Genomic DNA, 17,461 nt, shown 5'->3' with positions numbered 1-17,461 from the left:
TCAGGAAATGTCAAAGACATAATAAAATATGTGTAGATTTGTGTGAGTAATGTGAAATTAACAGTATTTCTACTGTTAATCGTTTCTACAACACAAATCCTGCACATTGTCCATCACTTTACTTACACAGCGTTTTGTGTCTTTTTTTTCATACATGTCTTTTCATCTCTTTCCTGATTCTTTGTTTCCTCCCAGGAACCAAATCCTCTCTGGATGCTGTGAGAAAAAGACTTCATGTCCTCAGATAGCAGCTGTCATCCTCCTCTTCCTCCTCTTCCTCCTCTCTTCAGCCTCCATCCAGCTCACCTTCCCCAACGTCATGACGTCATGGATCGAGGTTACAACGGAGAACGTTCGGTTTCAGTTTAGCATTAGCTAAGTCACGTCCGTCCAAAGTTAATGCCATTAATTTAAAACCAGAAGACGGAAAGTCAGAATTGGTAACTGGGACATCGCGGATGATCAACGCTCTTGGTCTTTTCAGACTTTCAAAGTTCCAGGGCTACAAGACCTAACACACGTTTGTAAAAAGACAAACGGAATAAATCGAAACCTCAGACAGGAACTTTTTTTCTCTGACAGTTGAACCTCAGTGAAAATCATTCATCAGTCTGTAGCCTGCAGCAGTTTACAGCTTAAAGACCAGAGAGAAAATGGAGGAAAAGTGAAGACTGAGACAGGGTGAGTGTTAATCCAACATTACTATTATTTTACTGTCTCTGAGTCAGTTTGTCCCTGAGGACAATAGAGGAAACAACACACACTGTCCACTGCTGTTTACATGAAGAGACTCCGGAAAACAAAAACCAGGAAGTAGAAAATGTGGTGTTTCCTTAAAATGACAAATTTTGTTTTTACACCATTGTTGTGAAGAAGTTTTGGCTCCTGACAATTTCAGAGTCTGAGGGTTAAGACTTGGTTTTAGTTCTTAATGGTTGGTGTTGATATAAGAATTATTTCAAGAGTGTCTTCACCAGTCTAGTAAGACACGACTCTGTGTGTGTGTGTGTGTGTGTGTGTGTGTGTGTGTGTTGGTGTGTGTTGGTGTGTTGTCTTTTTACGTGTGAACAAACGTTTCAGTTTCTGTTATTGGTTCATCATGACTTGTACAAACATACACATACAGTTGTTTCTCTGCTAATAAACTGGAGTCACATGTGTTTTTAGGGAACAGAAACCCACATTTTTTTCTGCTAACACAATAAGGACATGTTAACAATAACATAAATATAAAGTCACTAATACATTCATGCTAAACATACAGTTGTGTACAAAAATTCCATCTGTCTTTTTAGTGTAAAGATGCAAACTTTACATATACTTTACAAAAAAGAAGTGTATGAAGAAGTTATTGTAAAATAATGAAAAAAACTAAATTAACTTAATTAAAACAAACTTTTTCTTTTTTTCTTTTTCTTTCTTTTTCTTTATTCTAAGTAATGTTATTTTAGTTAATGTTTGTAGGTAGATTTGGAACGTTAACTTCCTCAATGGGTATCTACCTCGGTGCTTTCAGTTTAGCAGCCTCTAGTTTTCACCCTCCCATAGACACATTCAGTCAATGACAAATGATTGCAAAACAATTAGTAGGAAAACAAGGCTTCATTTCATAAGCATTTTACTTTTTCAAGTAATTATTACATAACTTGGAAATTTTGTCACATAGTGTCGATTTATTGAAATCTGAATGTTATTTTATTTATAGAGCACAGATTTACAGCAAAATAATGTCAAGGCACTTTACATAGTAAGTTCATGGCCTTAGAAATGTACAGACAAACCCAACAAAGGACATTGAGCAAGCACAAAGGTAACGATGTGGTGAAAAAAATGTGGAAAAAACAAGAACTAGGGCCAGTGACTGCATATGGAAACACACAGCTCCAAACTGGGGACACCTGCAGAAGATAAAAGCACAACTATGGGAAAAGAAAATAGTTAGTGACATATAATGGTGACATGGCAATGTGTAGAAATGAAGAGAGGGGAGGAGGAGGCTCCTTTCATGAATCTGTACCCAGCATGTGGCACTGTGTTCGTTATTGTCAACACGACATGGTCAAGTTCTTGGAATTGGTGTCAAGTTGACAAGTTGTTTTCAGCTACACATCTCTGAACAGTCCTCCTAGATACTCCAAGATGCTGAGCCATCATTCCAACTGACATGGACATATCAAGCAGCCCCTGAAGCTGGTTTGCGGATATTACATAACGTGGCCGACCCATTGCTCCTTGTACTTGTTCTGGAGATGCATCAGGCACCTCAGGGTCACAGATATGAATATCATTTAGAAGGTTGTGTAATCCCTGTAAAATGGGTGGAGGGATTAAAGTGAACTCTTGAGAACAAGTAAACTCAAGAAAGTCCAAATCAATGGGAGGATGATTGATGACTTGGAGTAGCCTGGTCTGAAGCTAAACAAAAGGTGAACCAACATAACTGTACTTAACACATCCTGCCCGTGGATGTAGTGGATGGTTAACCATCTAGCACCAAGTACTGCCAGCTCTGCCTCTGTGTTTCAATTCAATTTCTTTAAAAGTAATCAAAAATCTCTTAGCTCTTCTGTTTTTCCATCTTTAATTATGGTTCTATTCTGCTTGAGTTTCAGATGTGTCTCTATTTTTAGTCTAATATTAGGAAAACCTCAGAATATAACCACCTTTAATTATGTTCCCTATAATTAAGATGGAATTAAATTAAAGCATTTTTGAGAATTATCATCAAAAACTGAAACTGATCTTCATAAAGACACTGTATGCTACAGTAGGACTTCATTTACCTGGTGAAACTGATCAGTGAGTCTATTTACCTGTTTGTTGTGTGGTTGTAGACGTTAAGATGATCGACAATTTATCGTTAAATGTCTAACAGAACTTTTCCACTTTTGTATTTAGATAAAGTAAATGAACTTAATAGAGGAAGTGCTTTTATTCTGAACACGTTCAACCAGAAGACTGATTGATGCTGTGGATGGAGGAACATGGGTAACACATCGTAAGTTTTGTATTATTATTTATTATTTCACTGTCAGAGAATCTAGTTTAGTCTCATGTTGGACTGTAGGAGGTCGTGTTTGACATTGTCTGTGGACACAGAATAAACTTTACTGGAAAATAAATTTCCCACAGTTTGAGGTGTAAGTTACTGTGTATTTATGATATATTATTAGTTTATTAAGTAACTGATGCTGTGTATATAGAGTTTTATAGCAAGTTAACTTTCAGTCCCTGTTTAAAAAAAGTTATGAACTAATTAAACTGTGATAATCAAAATGTTTATCTATGTTTGAGCCATTGATTGTGCAGATTCAGTGCAGTGTGTGAGCTGTAAACCACTGTCACATGTAACAAAGTGAACTGTGAAGACAAACCTGTGACAGTCACATAAAAGAACATGACACATGTAGGACAAACAAAGAGACGCGTCTTTAGGTTTTTGGTGTCAAATTCACAATTAGCATCCATCCATTATCTGCAACCACTTATCCACCCTGGACAGGTCTCCAGTCTGTCTCAGGGCCAATACAGAGAGACATACACAGACAGACACCTAGGGACAATTTCCCTAACATGCATGTCTTTGGACTGTGGGAGGAAACTCGCACAAAAACAGGGACAACATGCAAACTGCAAGTGTTAATGATAAAAACACTTTTGTTTCCACAGACACAAACCAGAGTCTTCAGCATCCAGTCATCTGTCTATGAAGAGTGACTGGTCCAAAGGAAATCCTCCATACTTCAGTCCTGAACCTGGACCCACAGACACAAAGTAAGAGACAGTTTCTACTGTAAACTGACCTGATGAAGATGATTCACTGAAGATGATTTATATTCATGATGCAGAACTATTAGTGCAGATACTGGTTCAGACTAAGATGGATCTTAGTCTGGGTTTTATTTCCACAAACTACTGATGGTGTTTCTGTAGTAAAAAAAGAAAAAAACATAAATCTACTGATTAGTTAGTTATAAAGAAATGTTTTCACAGAGAGAAGAAAAAGCAGTTTGGAGAAAGATCCAGAACAAGACCTGGACTGAAGACAGACAGTCAGAGCAGCTCTGTACAAAGTAAGACTGAACATCTGTCTGCTGATGTTTCTGAAAACAAGACTTGTTGTTTTATACACAGACATTTGTCGTATTATACAGCATTAACATATTTTTTTTTATTATCATTCATTTGTGTTAAATATTATAATAATCACAAATTCTTAAACATCTTTGTGTTTTCTTCATTGGTAGTTTCTGATCTTTCAGCAGGTGTTGGTCTGCAGGAGGTTTTAGATGAACATAAGATCAGTCTGAGGAGGAGATGTGAATGTGTGACTGAAGGAAGTGATGAAACAGGAAGTGGAACCCTCCTCAACAGGATCTACACTGAGCTCTACATCACAGAGGGACAGAGTGAAGAGGTTAATACTCAACATGAGGTGAGGCAGCTTGAGACAGCTTCCAAGATGAAGACCCTCCATGACACTCCAATCAAGGTCCACGACATCTTTAAAGCCTTACCTGACCAACAGAGACACATCAGAGTGGTTCTGACCAACGGCGTCGCTGGTGTTGGAAAAACCTTCTCGGTGCAGAAGTTCAGTCTGGACTGGGCAGAGGACTTGGAAAACCAAGATGTCAGTGTGCTGGTTGTGCTTTCGTTCAGGGAGCTGAACTTGATCAAAGATGAGCAGTACAGTCTTCTCACGCTGCTCCATGTTTTCCATCCAACATTACAGAAGGTCACAGCAGAGCAGCTGGCTGTCTGTAAACTTTTGTTCATCTTTGACGGCCTGGATGAAAGCAGACGTTCACTGGATTTCAACAACAGTGAGGTTGTGTCTGATGTCACACAGAAGTCATCAGTCGACGTGCTGCTGACAAACCTCATCAAGGGGAATCTGCTTCCTTCTGCTCTGGTCTGGATAACTTCCAGACCTGCAGCAGCCAATCAGATCCCTCCTACATGTGTCGACAGGGTAACAGAAGTACGAGGCTTCACTGACGCCCAGAAGGAGGAGTACTTCAGGAGGAGGTTCAGTGATGAAGACCTGTCCAGCAGAATCATCTCCCACATCAAGACATCCAGGAGCCTCCACGTCATGTGTCACATCCCAGTCTTCAGCTGGATCACTGCTACAGTTGTGGAGCACATGTTGACTACAGAGCAGAGTGGAGAGCTGCCCAAGTCCCTGACTGACATGTACTCACATTTCCTGCTGGTTCAAACCAAGAGGAAGAAGAACAAGTATGATGAGGGACATGAGACCAGGCCACAGGAGCTGATGGAGGCTGACAGGGATGTTCTTGTGAAGCTGGGGATGCTGGCGTTTGAACATCTGAAGAAAGGAAACATAATGTTCTACCAAGAAGACCTGGAGCAGTGTGGTCTTGATGTCACAGAGGCCTTGGTGTACTCAGGAGTTTGTACAGAGATCTTCAAAAGAGAGAGTGTGATCTTCCAGAAAACAGTCTACTGCTTTGTTCATCTGAGCATTCAGGAGTTTCTGGCTGCAGTTTACTTCTTCCACTGTTACACCAACAGGGAGAGAAAGGTACTGGAGGACTTCCTGGGGAAGAAATACTCATCTCAAAACTCCTCTCTTGAGGTTTTCCTGAAGTCAGCCATGCAGAAATCCCTCCAAAGTAAAAATGGTCACCTGGACCTGTTTGTCCGCTTCCTTCATGGTCTCTCTCTGGAGTCCAACCAGAGACTCTTAGAAGGTCTGCTGGGTCAGACAGAGAACAGTCCAGAAATCATCCAGAGAGTCATAAACAACTTGAAGAAAAAGCAAACTAGTAGTTCTCCTGACAGAAGCATCAACATCTTCCACTGTCTGATGGAGATGAAGGACCACTCAGTACATCAGCAGATCCAAGAGTTCCTGAAGTCAGAGAACAGATCAAAGAAGAAACTCCCTGTGATCCACTGCTCAGCTCTGGCCTACATGCTGCAGATGTCAGAGGAGGTTCTGGATGAGTTGGACCTGAAGAAGTACAACACATCAGAGGAGGGACGACTGAGACTGATCCCAGCTGTGAGGAACTGCAGAAAGGCTCAGTAAGTCCAGATGTGATCAATCACACTTAACACACATAAAAGATGTTTGAACCCCCGAAACCAAGCTGAAGTGAAGAGAGCTGCAGTAAAGGTCTGACAGAGCATCACCAGGGAAGAAACCCGGCATCTTGTGATGTTCATAGTTCCAGATTATATAGTTCGTATTTTATAGTTACATAGTTCGAGTTTTTGACTCAGGAAGATTTGGAACAAATATTAAAACAGAGAGTTGAACTTTATTGTTCTTAATATTTGTGAGCCACTAAAATTGGGCTTCTGTGAATAAAAGTGTGTGTAGTTCCTCCACTGTTCATCTAATGTTTTGGAGCAAAGCCTTAAATGAAAGCTGACAGTCTCCACTTTACGCACATTTTGATGGTTTCACTTCAAATCCACTGTGGTGGGACAGAGAACCAGAACCATGAAATCTGTGTCCCTGTTCAAATACTTATGGACCTGACTGTGTGTGTGTGTGTGTTTGTGTCTCCGTGATGTAGAAAAGTGTTATAGAAGATAAGTTCAGACCATTTAGCTTCTGCCTCCATCTCATTCTGCTTTGTGATCAAAATAAAGAAAGTCTAAACTTTATAGTAGATTTTTAATTATACTTATAAATTACATATTCATATTATTTCTCATTATCTGTTATCACAGACTTCGTGGCTGCAAACTCTCAGAGACTCACTGTGAAGTTTTGGCCTCAGCTCTGAAGTCCAGCCCCTCCCATCTGAGAAAACTTGACCTGAATGGAAACTGGGACCTGCAGGATTCAGGAGTGAAGCTGATTTGTTCTGGCCTGAAGAATCCAAACTGTCTCCTGGAGACTCTGAGGTCAGTTTTCCATCTTAAATCCATAAGTGAATGTTCAGGTTTCGTTTGGTTCATTAGTTTCTACGTTTGTCTGAGCACAAATGTGAAAACTATTTCCTCAGGTCAAATCCCTCAACACTATGTGGGACTTTAAGTTGAGTCCACATAGAGAAGTGAAATAAGTCCAGACTGGCTGATGGGAGATGTCTCCATGTTTGCAGACTGTACTTGAAGGAAAGTGGTGCTGAGGAGGAACAGGCTGACAGTCTGATTGGGCCTTGGACTAGTACCTTGTCTGCACTAGTAGTAGACCATGAACTTAAGGAAAGCCGAGTTTTTCTCAAGTGTTAAAGAGTGAAAAGTGTGAAGATGAAACTTTGTTTCTCTGACATTTGTCTGCCTGACAGCTGGAAGGTTCCACACATTCAACAGTGGTTTCTGCCTGTGGCCTTTATGCACTGAATCTTTTCCCACTGTGATGTTGTGGAGATGGTGAAAGAGCTCAGTTCTTTGCAAACTTCTTCTTTCAACTTGATGACAGAATTGTCAAAGTGCTGAGCCACGAGCCATGTTTGATTGTAGAGACTGAGGCTTTGAGCCAATCCTGATCCCCTCACCTGTTACCAATGAAGCTGCTCATTCTGGAATCATCCACAACCGTCGGACTTTTCTTCACTTTTCACTCTTATTTTGTCTTTTCTCAATGAGCTTCAATTTACAAAATACAGTGAAAAATCTTTTCTTTGTCCTTTTGTCAGATAAATCAAATTTCAAGTGAATGAACAAATCCCAGATTGGAGTTTTTATTGCAGTTTGGAAAAAGTCCCAACTTTTCTGGAAGTAAGGTTTGTAGATGAGAAACAGGCAAATAGTTTTGTTAGTGTTGTTGAGAAAAACCAAAGGCTGAATGTCGTCTCAGTATCAATCAGAGCTACAGTGAACCTTTGCAGCAGCTCTTTAAATTCCACTGCTGAGGACATGATCAGGATTTTGGTGGTTTGGTCGTTTTGACCTTGGAATGAACCAGTTCATGGTGGATTTTGTTGTAATTTTTCACGATTTACCTGCTGGTTTTATGTTAAACGACATTTAATAAGTAAAATTTAACACAGTCAAAATCTGTTTTATCAAATGAACTCTTCATATCTTTAGTGGTGTCTGATTTGTCTCCATCAACAGGTGACACTTGAACCTGTGCATGATGCTTCCTGTCAGACAATGATGTCACTTTGTGTAGAGACACAACCAGTAACCAGGAGCAGAAATCTGACCCTGCAGACATGTTTGTACAGAAAGGTGCTAGGTTCCATTTAGGATCAGAGAAGAGAACATCCATCTGACTTTCAGAGGAAGCTGAACTCAGTGTGGTCATTTATTTCACAATACTGGTCATTTATGAAATTCTAAAGAAAACTTCATTCAAGATTCAGTCTTTTGAATAAACATGTCTGATTTTATAATATGTTATAAATGTCATGTTCTGAATCAGTGGGGACATGAATAGGTGTATGAATGCTGTGCTGACATTTGGATGATGTCTGTAGAAGTCTGACATTCTGATAACACAAGGACAAAGTCACTCTAACACCATTGATTAGGACATATCTGATTGATTACGAATGATTTGATCCACATCTTTGATTTTTTATTCAGATTAAGTTGCTGCGATTTCTCAGAGATCAGCTGTGATTCTCTGGTCTCAGCTCTGAAGTCCAACCCCTCCCATCTGAGACAACTGGACCTGAGCTTCAGCAAGCTGCTGGATTCAGGAGTGAAGCTGCTGTGTGGTTTTCTGGAGAGTCCACACTGTAGACTGGAGACTCTGAGGTCAGATTCCATTTTTTAGTTGTGTGCTGAGATTAATATGATGTGAAAGTTGTGGTGACACTAAACTACAGACAGGTTCAAGTTTCTGAGGTCAAATCACATTCAAACTGTTCAGTGGTTAATAGTAAGTTTTGAAAGTGTCGACTCTGATTTGAAAGTAGAAAAATATGATGTAAAAATGTGAAGATGACATTTGATTGTCAGACTTAGAATTGAAGACACTTGTATAAAGCAGCAACAGAGAATCAGCTTGGAGCAAATAGAAGGAGGAGAGAAGAATCAGCAGGTTAAGAACAGGACACACAGCACTAAATAGTTGACTGAAGCTAATGAAGAAGCATCCAACTGTGTCAAGAAGCAGAGACAGTTGATCCTGTTTGATTTGAGTGGAATAAATGTAGAGAGGAGCAGCAGAGTGGGATTGGAAGGTGCAGAGAAAAGGAAAGAAATCCTCCAAACATTCCACAGCTACTATCAAGTGCAACAGGAGATGATTGACAGCTTTACATCATATGGGAAATAGTTTGCATGTGTGAAGACATGTGAGAGACACATGAGACAGAGGACAACTGTGTGTTGAGGACAACCAAAGTGTTGCTGCAGACAAACTGGATCTTTTTCCAATCACTACATTGTCTGATCACATGAAGCCAAATCCAGGTGAATGACAGCAGCTGTGCTGTGAGATCCACCTTAGAGACATTTCAAATGTGTGAGGACAAAGTTCCTCCTGTCTGTCTCTGTCCAGTGTTTGAAGACAGACACAGAAAAACCTTAGTTTGAAGGTTTGATCATTAAGAGCAGACAAGAGGTTGAAGTTTGTGTTTAGCAGAGTTTAGACACTAACATTTCACTAATGATTAGATTGTTGCTTCTGTCTTCACAAAGACAACATGAACTGTCCAAATGAAGAAGAAGAAAGACAGAAATATGTTATTGAAGAATCCTGAGAGAAAATCCTGATCTCAGCTCTGATCAGATGATGAAACATTGATGGTTCAAACAGGAACTTTGTTTCTAAATTTACATCTTTGATTCTTTATACAGATTGATAAGCTGCAGTTTGTCAGAGATCAGCTGTGATTCTCTGGTCTCAGCTCTGAAGTCCAACCCCTCCTATCTGAGACAACTGGACCTGAATGACAACAACCTGCAGGATTCAGGAGTGAAGCTGCTGTGTTGTTTTCTGGAGAGTCCACACTGTAGACTGGAGACTCTGAGGTCAGATTCCATTTTTTAGTTGTGTGCTGAGATTAATATGATGTGAAAGTTGTGGTGACACTAAACTACAGACAGGTTCATGTTTCTGAGGTCAAATCACATTCAAACTGTTCAGTGGTTGAAAGTAAGTTTTGAAAGTGTCGACTCTGATTTGAAAGTAGAAAAATCTGATGTAAAAATGTGAAAATGACAGTTGATTGTCAGACTTAGAATTGAAGACACTTGTATAAAGCAGCAACAGAGAATCAGCTTGGAGCAAATAGAAGGAGGAGAGAAGAATCAGCAGGTTAAGAACAGGACACACAGCACTAAATAGTTGACTGAAGCTAATGAAGAAGCATCCAACTGCCAACTGTGTCAAGAAGCAGAGACAGTTGATCCTGTTTGATTTGAGTGGAATAAATGTAGAGAGGAGCAGCAGAGTGGGATTGGAAGGTGCAGAGAAAAGGAAAGAAATCCTCCAAACATTCCACAACTACTATCAAGTGCAACAGGAGATGATTGACAGCTTTACATCATATGGGAAATATTTTGCATGGGTGAAGACATGTGAGAGACACATGAGAGAGCAGGGAGGACAAATGTGTGTTGAGGAAAACCAAAGTGTTGCTGCAGTCAAACTGGATCTTTTTCCAATCACTACATTGTCTGATCACATGAAGCCAAATCCAGGTGAATGACAGCAGCTGTGCTGTGAGATCCACCTTAGAGACATTTCAAATGTGTGAGGACAAAGTTCCTCCTGTCTGTCTCTGTCCAGTGTTTGATGGTTTCAAACAGGAACTTTGTTTCTAAATTTACATCTTTTATTCTTTATACAGATTGATAAGCTGCAGTTTGTCAGAGATCAGCTGTGATTCTCTGGTCTCAGCTCTGAAGTCCAACCCCTCCCATCTGAGAGAACTGGACCTGAGCTTCAACAACCTCCAGGATTCAGGAGTGAAGCTGCTGTGTGGTTTTCTGGAGAGTCCACACTGTAGACTGGAGACTCTGAGGTCAGTTCACTGACTGATACTGTTGGAGATTTTATGTGTTTTGTCCCCAACTGTCATTAATAAATCAATTACACTTTGAAGTTAAATGTTTCTTATATCAACAGACTAAAAATATTTTCTTCAGTTTCAGGTAAATGTATTAATAATAAACCTACATTTATTTAAGACAATAATACCAAACTAAACCAAATACAAAGAAACTTGTTTTCAAAATGTAAAAGTAATAAAATCAAACTCTTTTTAGAACAGCAATAAAATCCTTATTAAAATCAATTTACAGTCAGTGAAAAGCTGCATTATAATGGATCTGCAACCTTAAAGAGACACATGTTTAACTCTGCAATGAAACTGTGTTGGTGAATGTGAAAGGGAAGTTCAGTCCAGAGTCTCAGTTCTGGTTCTGAGTTGAACTTCAGCAGCTGAAGTAGATCACAGCATGAGGGAGGCAACATCATAAAGGCTCAAATTGGCCAGTTATGCAGGAGCAAGGCCATGCAGAGCTTTGAATACTTCCAAAAGAATTTCCAACTGAACATGATGAAGTAACGTGTTCACATGTTTTAGATTGGATGAGACCTTTGGCTGCAGAGTCCTGGATGATCCAAAGATGATCAATACATTTTGGGGAATGTCAGACAAATATTGGGTTTTGTTGCATCTAATTATTTTTAGTCATGTGTCATTTTTCTGTCAAATTAATATTCATATTTCTCACTAATGTTTCTCAATACATTGTAAAGAATGTTGAGTTCATCTTTGAATTTAAATTCAGATTTATCACAAAAATAAACTGAAATAAACTCAACAAAACAATATTCTTTGGATTTAATTCATATCAGTGAGCTGTAATCATTGATGTTCATATAAAAGCAGTTGTATTTTTTCATAGAGGTGAGTTTGTTGAACTTGTTAATTGTGTTGCAAAATGTTTAAAGAACCAAACTGTTGTTTTTCCATGTTTCAGTCCATGAAGAAATTGTTTTTATTTCACAAGTTTTCATGAAATCATCTGTAATTTGGGATTCAAATAGTTTTTGTTCTGAATAGTTTAGTAGTAAAATAGTTTTTAGTTTTGCTCATTTTAGAGAAAACACCATTGATTAGGACAAATCTGATTGATTACTAATGATTTGATCTACATCTTTGATTCTTTATTCAGATTAAAGAGCTGCAGCTTGTCAGATATCAGCTGTGATTCTCTGGTCTCAGCTCTGAAGTCCAACCCCTCCCATCTGAGAGAACTGGACCTGAGCCCCAACAACCTGCAGGATTCACGAGTGAAGCTTCTGTCTGATCTTGTGGAGAGTCCACACTGTAGACTGGAGACTCTGAGGTCAGTAGAGGGTTGGAGTCAGTCCATGGTTACATTTAGTAACCATGTGGTCTTTGTAGAGACCATCTGCTGACTGACAGATGATGAAGTGAGTCTCTGGAAACATCACTGATCTCCTCTGTTCTGTCTCATTCTCTCTACAGGTGGAGGCCGACTATAATGGACCAGCAAAATAGAGTCAGATCATATTAATGTCTGATGTAAAAGTGTCATTAAATGACCAGGATAATGTTTGTCCTGATGATGCAGATGTTGCAGCAGCAGCAGCATGTTGTGTGCAGAGAGGCTCTGACTGGACCATGTTACTGGGAGGTAGAGTGGAGAGGAGAGCTTCATCCAGCAGTGACTGACAGAGGAATCAGAAGAAGTGGAGATGACTCTCAGTGCTGCAGTCTGAACTGCTCTGAGAACAGCTCCACTGTCAGACACAATGTCAAGTCCACCATCATCCCTGTGTGATCTTCTGGATCTGGATCAGCAGTGGATCTGCTCTGCTGCTGCTCTGTCCTTCTACACAGTCTCTGCAGACACACTGAGACTCCTCCACTCCTTCTGCTCCACACTCAACCACCTCCTCCACCTCCACCTGGATTTGACTTTGTCTTGTTTGATTCCTTCAGATCTTACATTCATATTTCTGTTTAATTGATAAAGTATTAAAGTAAAATAGTGTAATGTTTCTCTCTGAACTCCTGGTTTTTAGCAACAATAGACAGTTTCTCATTATCTTCATATTATTAACAGATAAATAGCTGATAATAAATGTGTTTTTATAATCAGTAAAGTCTCTCAACTGACTGGAAACCAAATATATCTGTTTTTTTGTTATTACTGTTAAAAATGACATTATATGGTCTTAGACACATCAAGTCTCTTTTAGGGTTTTATTACCTTAGAAGAGAGAAGAACATCAACAGAGCTTCCAGTGCAGTTCTAAACTTCATACATCACACATTAGTTTTCTAACCTTGTGTTGCTGGACAGAACATTCTCCACCCTCAGGCTACTGCTCTCAGCCCTTTTCTGCTTTTCTAGAAACCTTTTCCCTTTTCAGCACTTTGATAAGCACCTGTGAGCATGAAGTGACTCTGGGTCACTACAGTGTGGGATGATCTGCTGTTAGACAATAACTGACCTTGGAGCAGTTTTGCAAACACTATAAGACAAAACATGGATATGAGACAAAGTCTGAACAACATTTAAAACATCTTTCACAATTTACTATTACAACTAGAGAAAACACAAGCATTAACATTTAATCATACTTGATTTTCCATCACAATTCCCTCCTGAGACATTTAAGATATTCAATATACATCATCATAATGTTGTATTGGAAATTCAGGCTCTGTTTTTGTGTGACAGACATCACTGGGGTACAGAGCTAAGCAGAGATTAGGAGGTTTTCTAAGCATATTTACAATCTGTGAATGGATCAACATCAGGTTCTAAAAGAGGAACATTATTCTTTGCAGATCTTAGATCAACAAGTGCCATCTGATGAGTCACAGCACTCTGTGACTCACATAATTAGACCTCTTCCATGTGGCATAAGACAACATCCACAAAATGCAAAAATTACAAGCAGAAGTACAGAAGTAAGCAGAGACAATATAACAGGTTTCCATTTACCAAATATCTGCTCAATCCAACCAGTACTTACACCAGAGTTTCATGCAAGTTCTTCCCTGATGGACCTGAGACCCTCTTCCATCAGCTGCAGTATTATTAGGAATGAAAGTACAACATGAGTCTCCAAACACTTCTTTCTTTTTGTGATATATGTAATTAATCCAATGGACATTTGGATTTTATTAATGGCACAAAGAAAACTCAAACTGCAGATATTTGGTTTCTGGCTTTGTATTCATCTGGCCCCCTCTAGGAACCCCCACCTTAGCTATGTACATTTTCCATCAAATGATCCTTCAGGGTCACTAACCTGTGTGTCAACCTCATGTGTGTAGGAAGAATATTTCAAATTTGGAATTTGCAACCTCCTCTTTTTGTTTCTTTTTTTTCTCAGCAGTAGGAAAAGTTTGCACAGCAGTGAGTGATGAGAAAACTTTTATGTTTGTTCAACAACTCGCTGTAGAAAGGTGATGAGTCTCTGCTCCTGGAAGATGAAAGAGAGGCTGCATAAGGAACCAAAAGAGTTAGATCAGTCTAACCAACTGTTTGTCTGAGTCATGACAGCTTTCTCTGCAACTGTCACAGCTGGCAGGCATCATATTCCATCATCTACAGGGTCCAGCTTAGCTGAAAAGTAAGCAATAGGTTATCATCATGCCATCATGGCTCTTTAACCAAACAGAATATAATCATATCTACAGAATATTAAAGACAAGGAGCCTTTCTGTCTTGGCAACTGTGAATCCATTGTTTTCAGTATGACGTCATTGTTTCTTGGTTAAAGATATTAGAACAGATTGTTTGGTTATGTGATCTCAGCTGTGATCACATGACCTAAATAAGTTTCTTTAGGTAGGACAAACTGTAATGTGAGTCAGTTTTCTGCTAAATGTTTGGGTAGGTTCACCTTATCTAACATGCAGGCTTTCTCAGACAGGCTGCACATCAGAAAGTCATCAATGATTTCAGCTGAAAATCACCTGGACGTCTCAAAAAGTCAATTCAAAAGCCAAATCTTATCCAGGTAACCGCTATTATTTTTAAGGAAAAAGCAAAAAGTAATGGCTGTCAGCGAACATAAGGACAAATAGAAATACATTCTCCAAATCAGCAATTGAGAAATTAGTGGAAGCTGATTGTGGATTTAATACTTCTGAAGCTCTCGGATGAATTTCCATTTTTACTACTTGCAAATCCTGTACAAATCTCCACTTTCCACCATCACGTATCTTTAATGAGAAAGTTTCACAAGACACAATTACAACTGCTTTTCTTCAACAACTCAAAAACTGATGTAATTCCATCAGTGGCTTTTGTTTTAAAGAATATTGTCATTTGCTGGGCCTGTAAGTAAACTTTGGTATTATCACAACCAGCTCAAAAATATATTTTGTTTTATTTGTATATTACATTTTTTCCCAGGGTTAATGCAGAATTCAGATGTATTAACAAATAGACAGAATGGACGTGTTCATGGGAGGTTGTATGTCAAATGAAAAATCTTAATTGATAAAACATGGTCGACATTCAAGACTTTTGTCCCTCAGTAGATAAATATGAGTGTTTAAAATTAACATCTGTGCAGATGCATAATGTGAATTCAACAATAATTATTTTAGAACTTTTTTTGCATCAACATATGAAAAGATGGAACATTAAGCCAGTTAACTATTTATTACACACTATGAAAACAAACAGGAACCAAATGTGTTTTTTTCCTGTTTTTCTTCCTCAATCAGCAAAAAACTGTTTTTTTTTTTCTTTGCCAAAATGTTTTGAATGACGTGACATCCCACTTTTCTCATAAAAAAACTGTATCTGATTCACCCTCTTGGAAATATGAATGAATGAATTAATCAAATTTTTTTCTTTTTTCCTTTTTTCATTGACATGTTGTCACAGGTTACATTAAGGCTCCGTGTGACATCAGGGTGTTTTATTATGAGACCTACTCTATAACAAGGACAGCTTCATGCTCTTTTACTGTGAAATCTGAAAGAATCACTGGCTCATCCAATCCTAACCCTCTCCTCTCTGCTCGCACCTCTATCACTATGTGTTCAGGCAAAAGATAAATAAAAGACTCAACCACGAGCTGCTTCCACTCATGCACAGAAGAACATTTTCCCAATTATCTTCTTCTGATTTAGCTAATGACAATATAAGAGGAGCAGCATATGAAACCTCATAGAAATGTTTAGTTTCTCCTTCAGACAGACAGACAGTGCACATCTGTGATCAGACCAATACAAAAACCCTGCAGTCAATTTGTCAGACTTCACTGAATCCCCTCTTTGTTCATAAGGAACATCAGGGCCATGTGAATCCTGCTGTACAATGTAAATCACCTTCTGACATTAAATCTGTGCACATTGGGGAAAATGGATAATGTGACACTTCCATTCATACACATGTAACAAAGAATCAGGGCCGTGTGTGTTTGCAAATTTTAAATTACTGAACACTTGTATTACTTCTGATGTAGACGTCAGACAGATCCACAAGTTAATCATTAGATATGTCAATTTATGTATTTATATAATCAGTTGACTTCCTGTGTTTAAAGATTTCACAGTAAGAATTCAGTTGGTTTCTTAAATCTCATGTGAGCTGTAAATATCAGAGCAACACAAACAGATCTCAGCGACTGTTTCTGTCCTGTCAGGATTTAGAATGTGACTGCAGAATCTTGAAGTTCCTGTTCCATGTTGTTTGAATGACTAATGTGATTCTGTTAATAAACCTCATCAGCACCGTTTGAAGAAAAGTGAAGTTCCTCCAAAAGAAAACTTGATGAAGTAGTTCAGGACTCAGAGTCACTCACACAACAACTGCATCTAAATAAAGTTACTTATGGTGAAGTTACTAATATAAAAGTGGAAACAGAGTCAAACATGTGGACGTGTTTGTCCAACAGTTGAACACACTGAGGTCCTGAATATATAAAGACAGGAAAGCAGCAAATGTTCACCTCTGATACGACTCAGCCAGTTTATCTACGTGCTCGTGTCTTTACGTTCACCAGAAGACGACATGAAAAGTCTCCGCTTCTAAATGTGAAGACGGTCAACTGTCCACTGAAACATTTCTTGGTGAAATAGTTTACTACAGATCCATGAGAGCACAGGTGGTTTGTCTGCTTTTCAATTTCTGATTTGGAATCGGTCCAATTATCACAGTGGACGTTTTGTTGTCCACCAACAGACATTTGAGTTTTGTTGATAGTGTCAATAACAACTGGGTTTGGTTGTAACATTGGTTCTTCAGCTCCTCTAACTCACTGAACCCTTGAGCTACAGTTCTCGGCCTTTATACCCAAAGTTCTCTACTACAAATGGCCCCAATTCAGAGCTCTGCAAGAAAATCTGTTTGAAGCTGTGAGCACCACAAACTGGGTTTCAGATCCCTCCCTCCCTCTGTGCCTGGTTTCTGTGACCTTTCTGCCGTTTCTCCACTCACATGCACAAGTTCTGCTTTGACCTGATCACAGCCGCATAGAAACACACTGGTTTGTAACTTTGCAGCACTTCTGTTTCCTGTTGTTGTGTGGACCCCACTTTGTGTCCTGCCTTTTCTAGTCCAGGGC

General features: G+C 39.1%; 1 protein-coding gene across 2 annotated transcripts; it reads left to right on the top strand.

Moving 5' to 3' along the window:
* Positions 1–14,202, top strand: LOC137098643 (NACHT, LRR and PYD domains-containing protein 12-like). Of its 2 annotated transcripts, none has more exons than XM_067475105.1 (11): positions 1–681; positions 2,899–2,998; positions 3,670–3,774; positions 3,994–4,073; positions 4,248–6,057; positions 6,712–6,888; positions 8,521–8,694; positions 9,742–9,915; positions 10,737–10,910; positions 12,070–12,243; positions 12,387–14,202. In XM_067475105.1, the coding sequence occupies exons 2-11, from the start codon at positions 2,985–2,987 to the stop codon at positions 12,433–12,435; spliced, it is 2,931 nt and encodes a 976-aa protein (XP_067331206.1). In that variant the 5' UTR covers positions 1–681; positions 2,899–2,984; the 3' UTR covers positions 12,436–14,202. The 2 variants fall into 2 exon arrangements, with proteins under 2 accessions (XP_067331206.1, XP_067331215.1); XM_067475114.1 differs by having other exon boundaries at positions 4,263–6,057; positions 12,387–14,201.
* The last annotated feature ends 3,259 nt before the right edge of the window (positions 14,203–17,461 follow it).

This window comes from Channa argus, chromosome 1 (assembly GCF_033026475.1).
Source record: "Channa argus isolate prfri chromosome 1, Channa argus male v1.0, whole genome shotgun sequence".
Taxonomy (NCBI): Eukaryota; Metazoa; Chordata; class Actinopteri; order Anabantiformes; family Channidae; genus Channa; species Channa argus.
Note: the sequence above shows the minus strand (reverse complement) of the source record. Positions and strands in the feature narration are given on the sequence as shown.

Excerpts from the sequence above, each read along its gene's own strand:
- LOC137098643 (XM_067475105.1), top strand. Across the intron at positions 8,695-9,741 it reads TGTAGACTGGAGACTCTGAG|ATTGATAAGCTGCAGTTTGT; the intron begins GTCAGATTCCAT and ends TTCTTTATACAG. Across the intron at positions 12,244-12,386 it reads TGTAGACTGGAGACTCTGAG|GTGGAGGCCGACTATAATGG; the intron begins GTCAGTAGAGGG and ends TTCTCTCTACAG.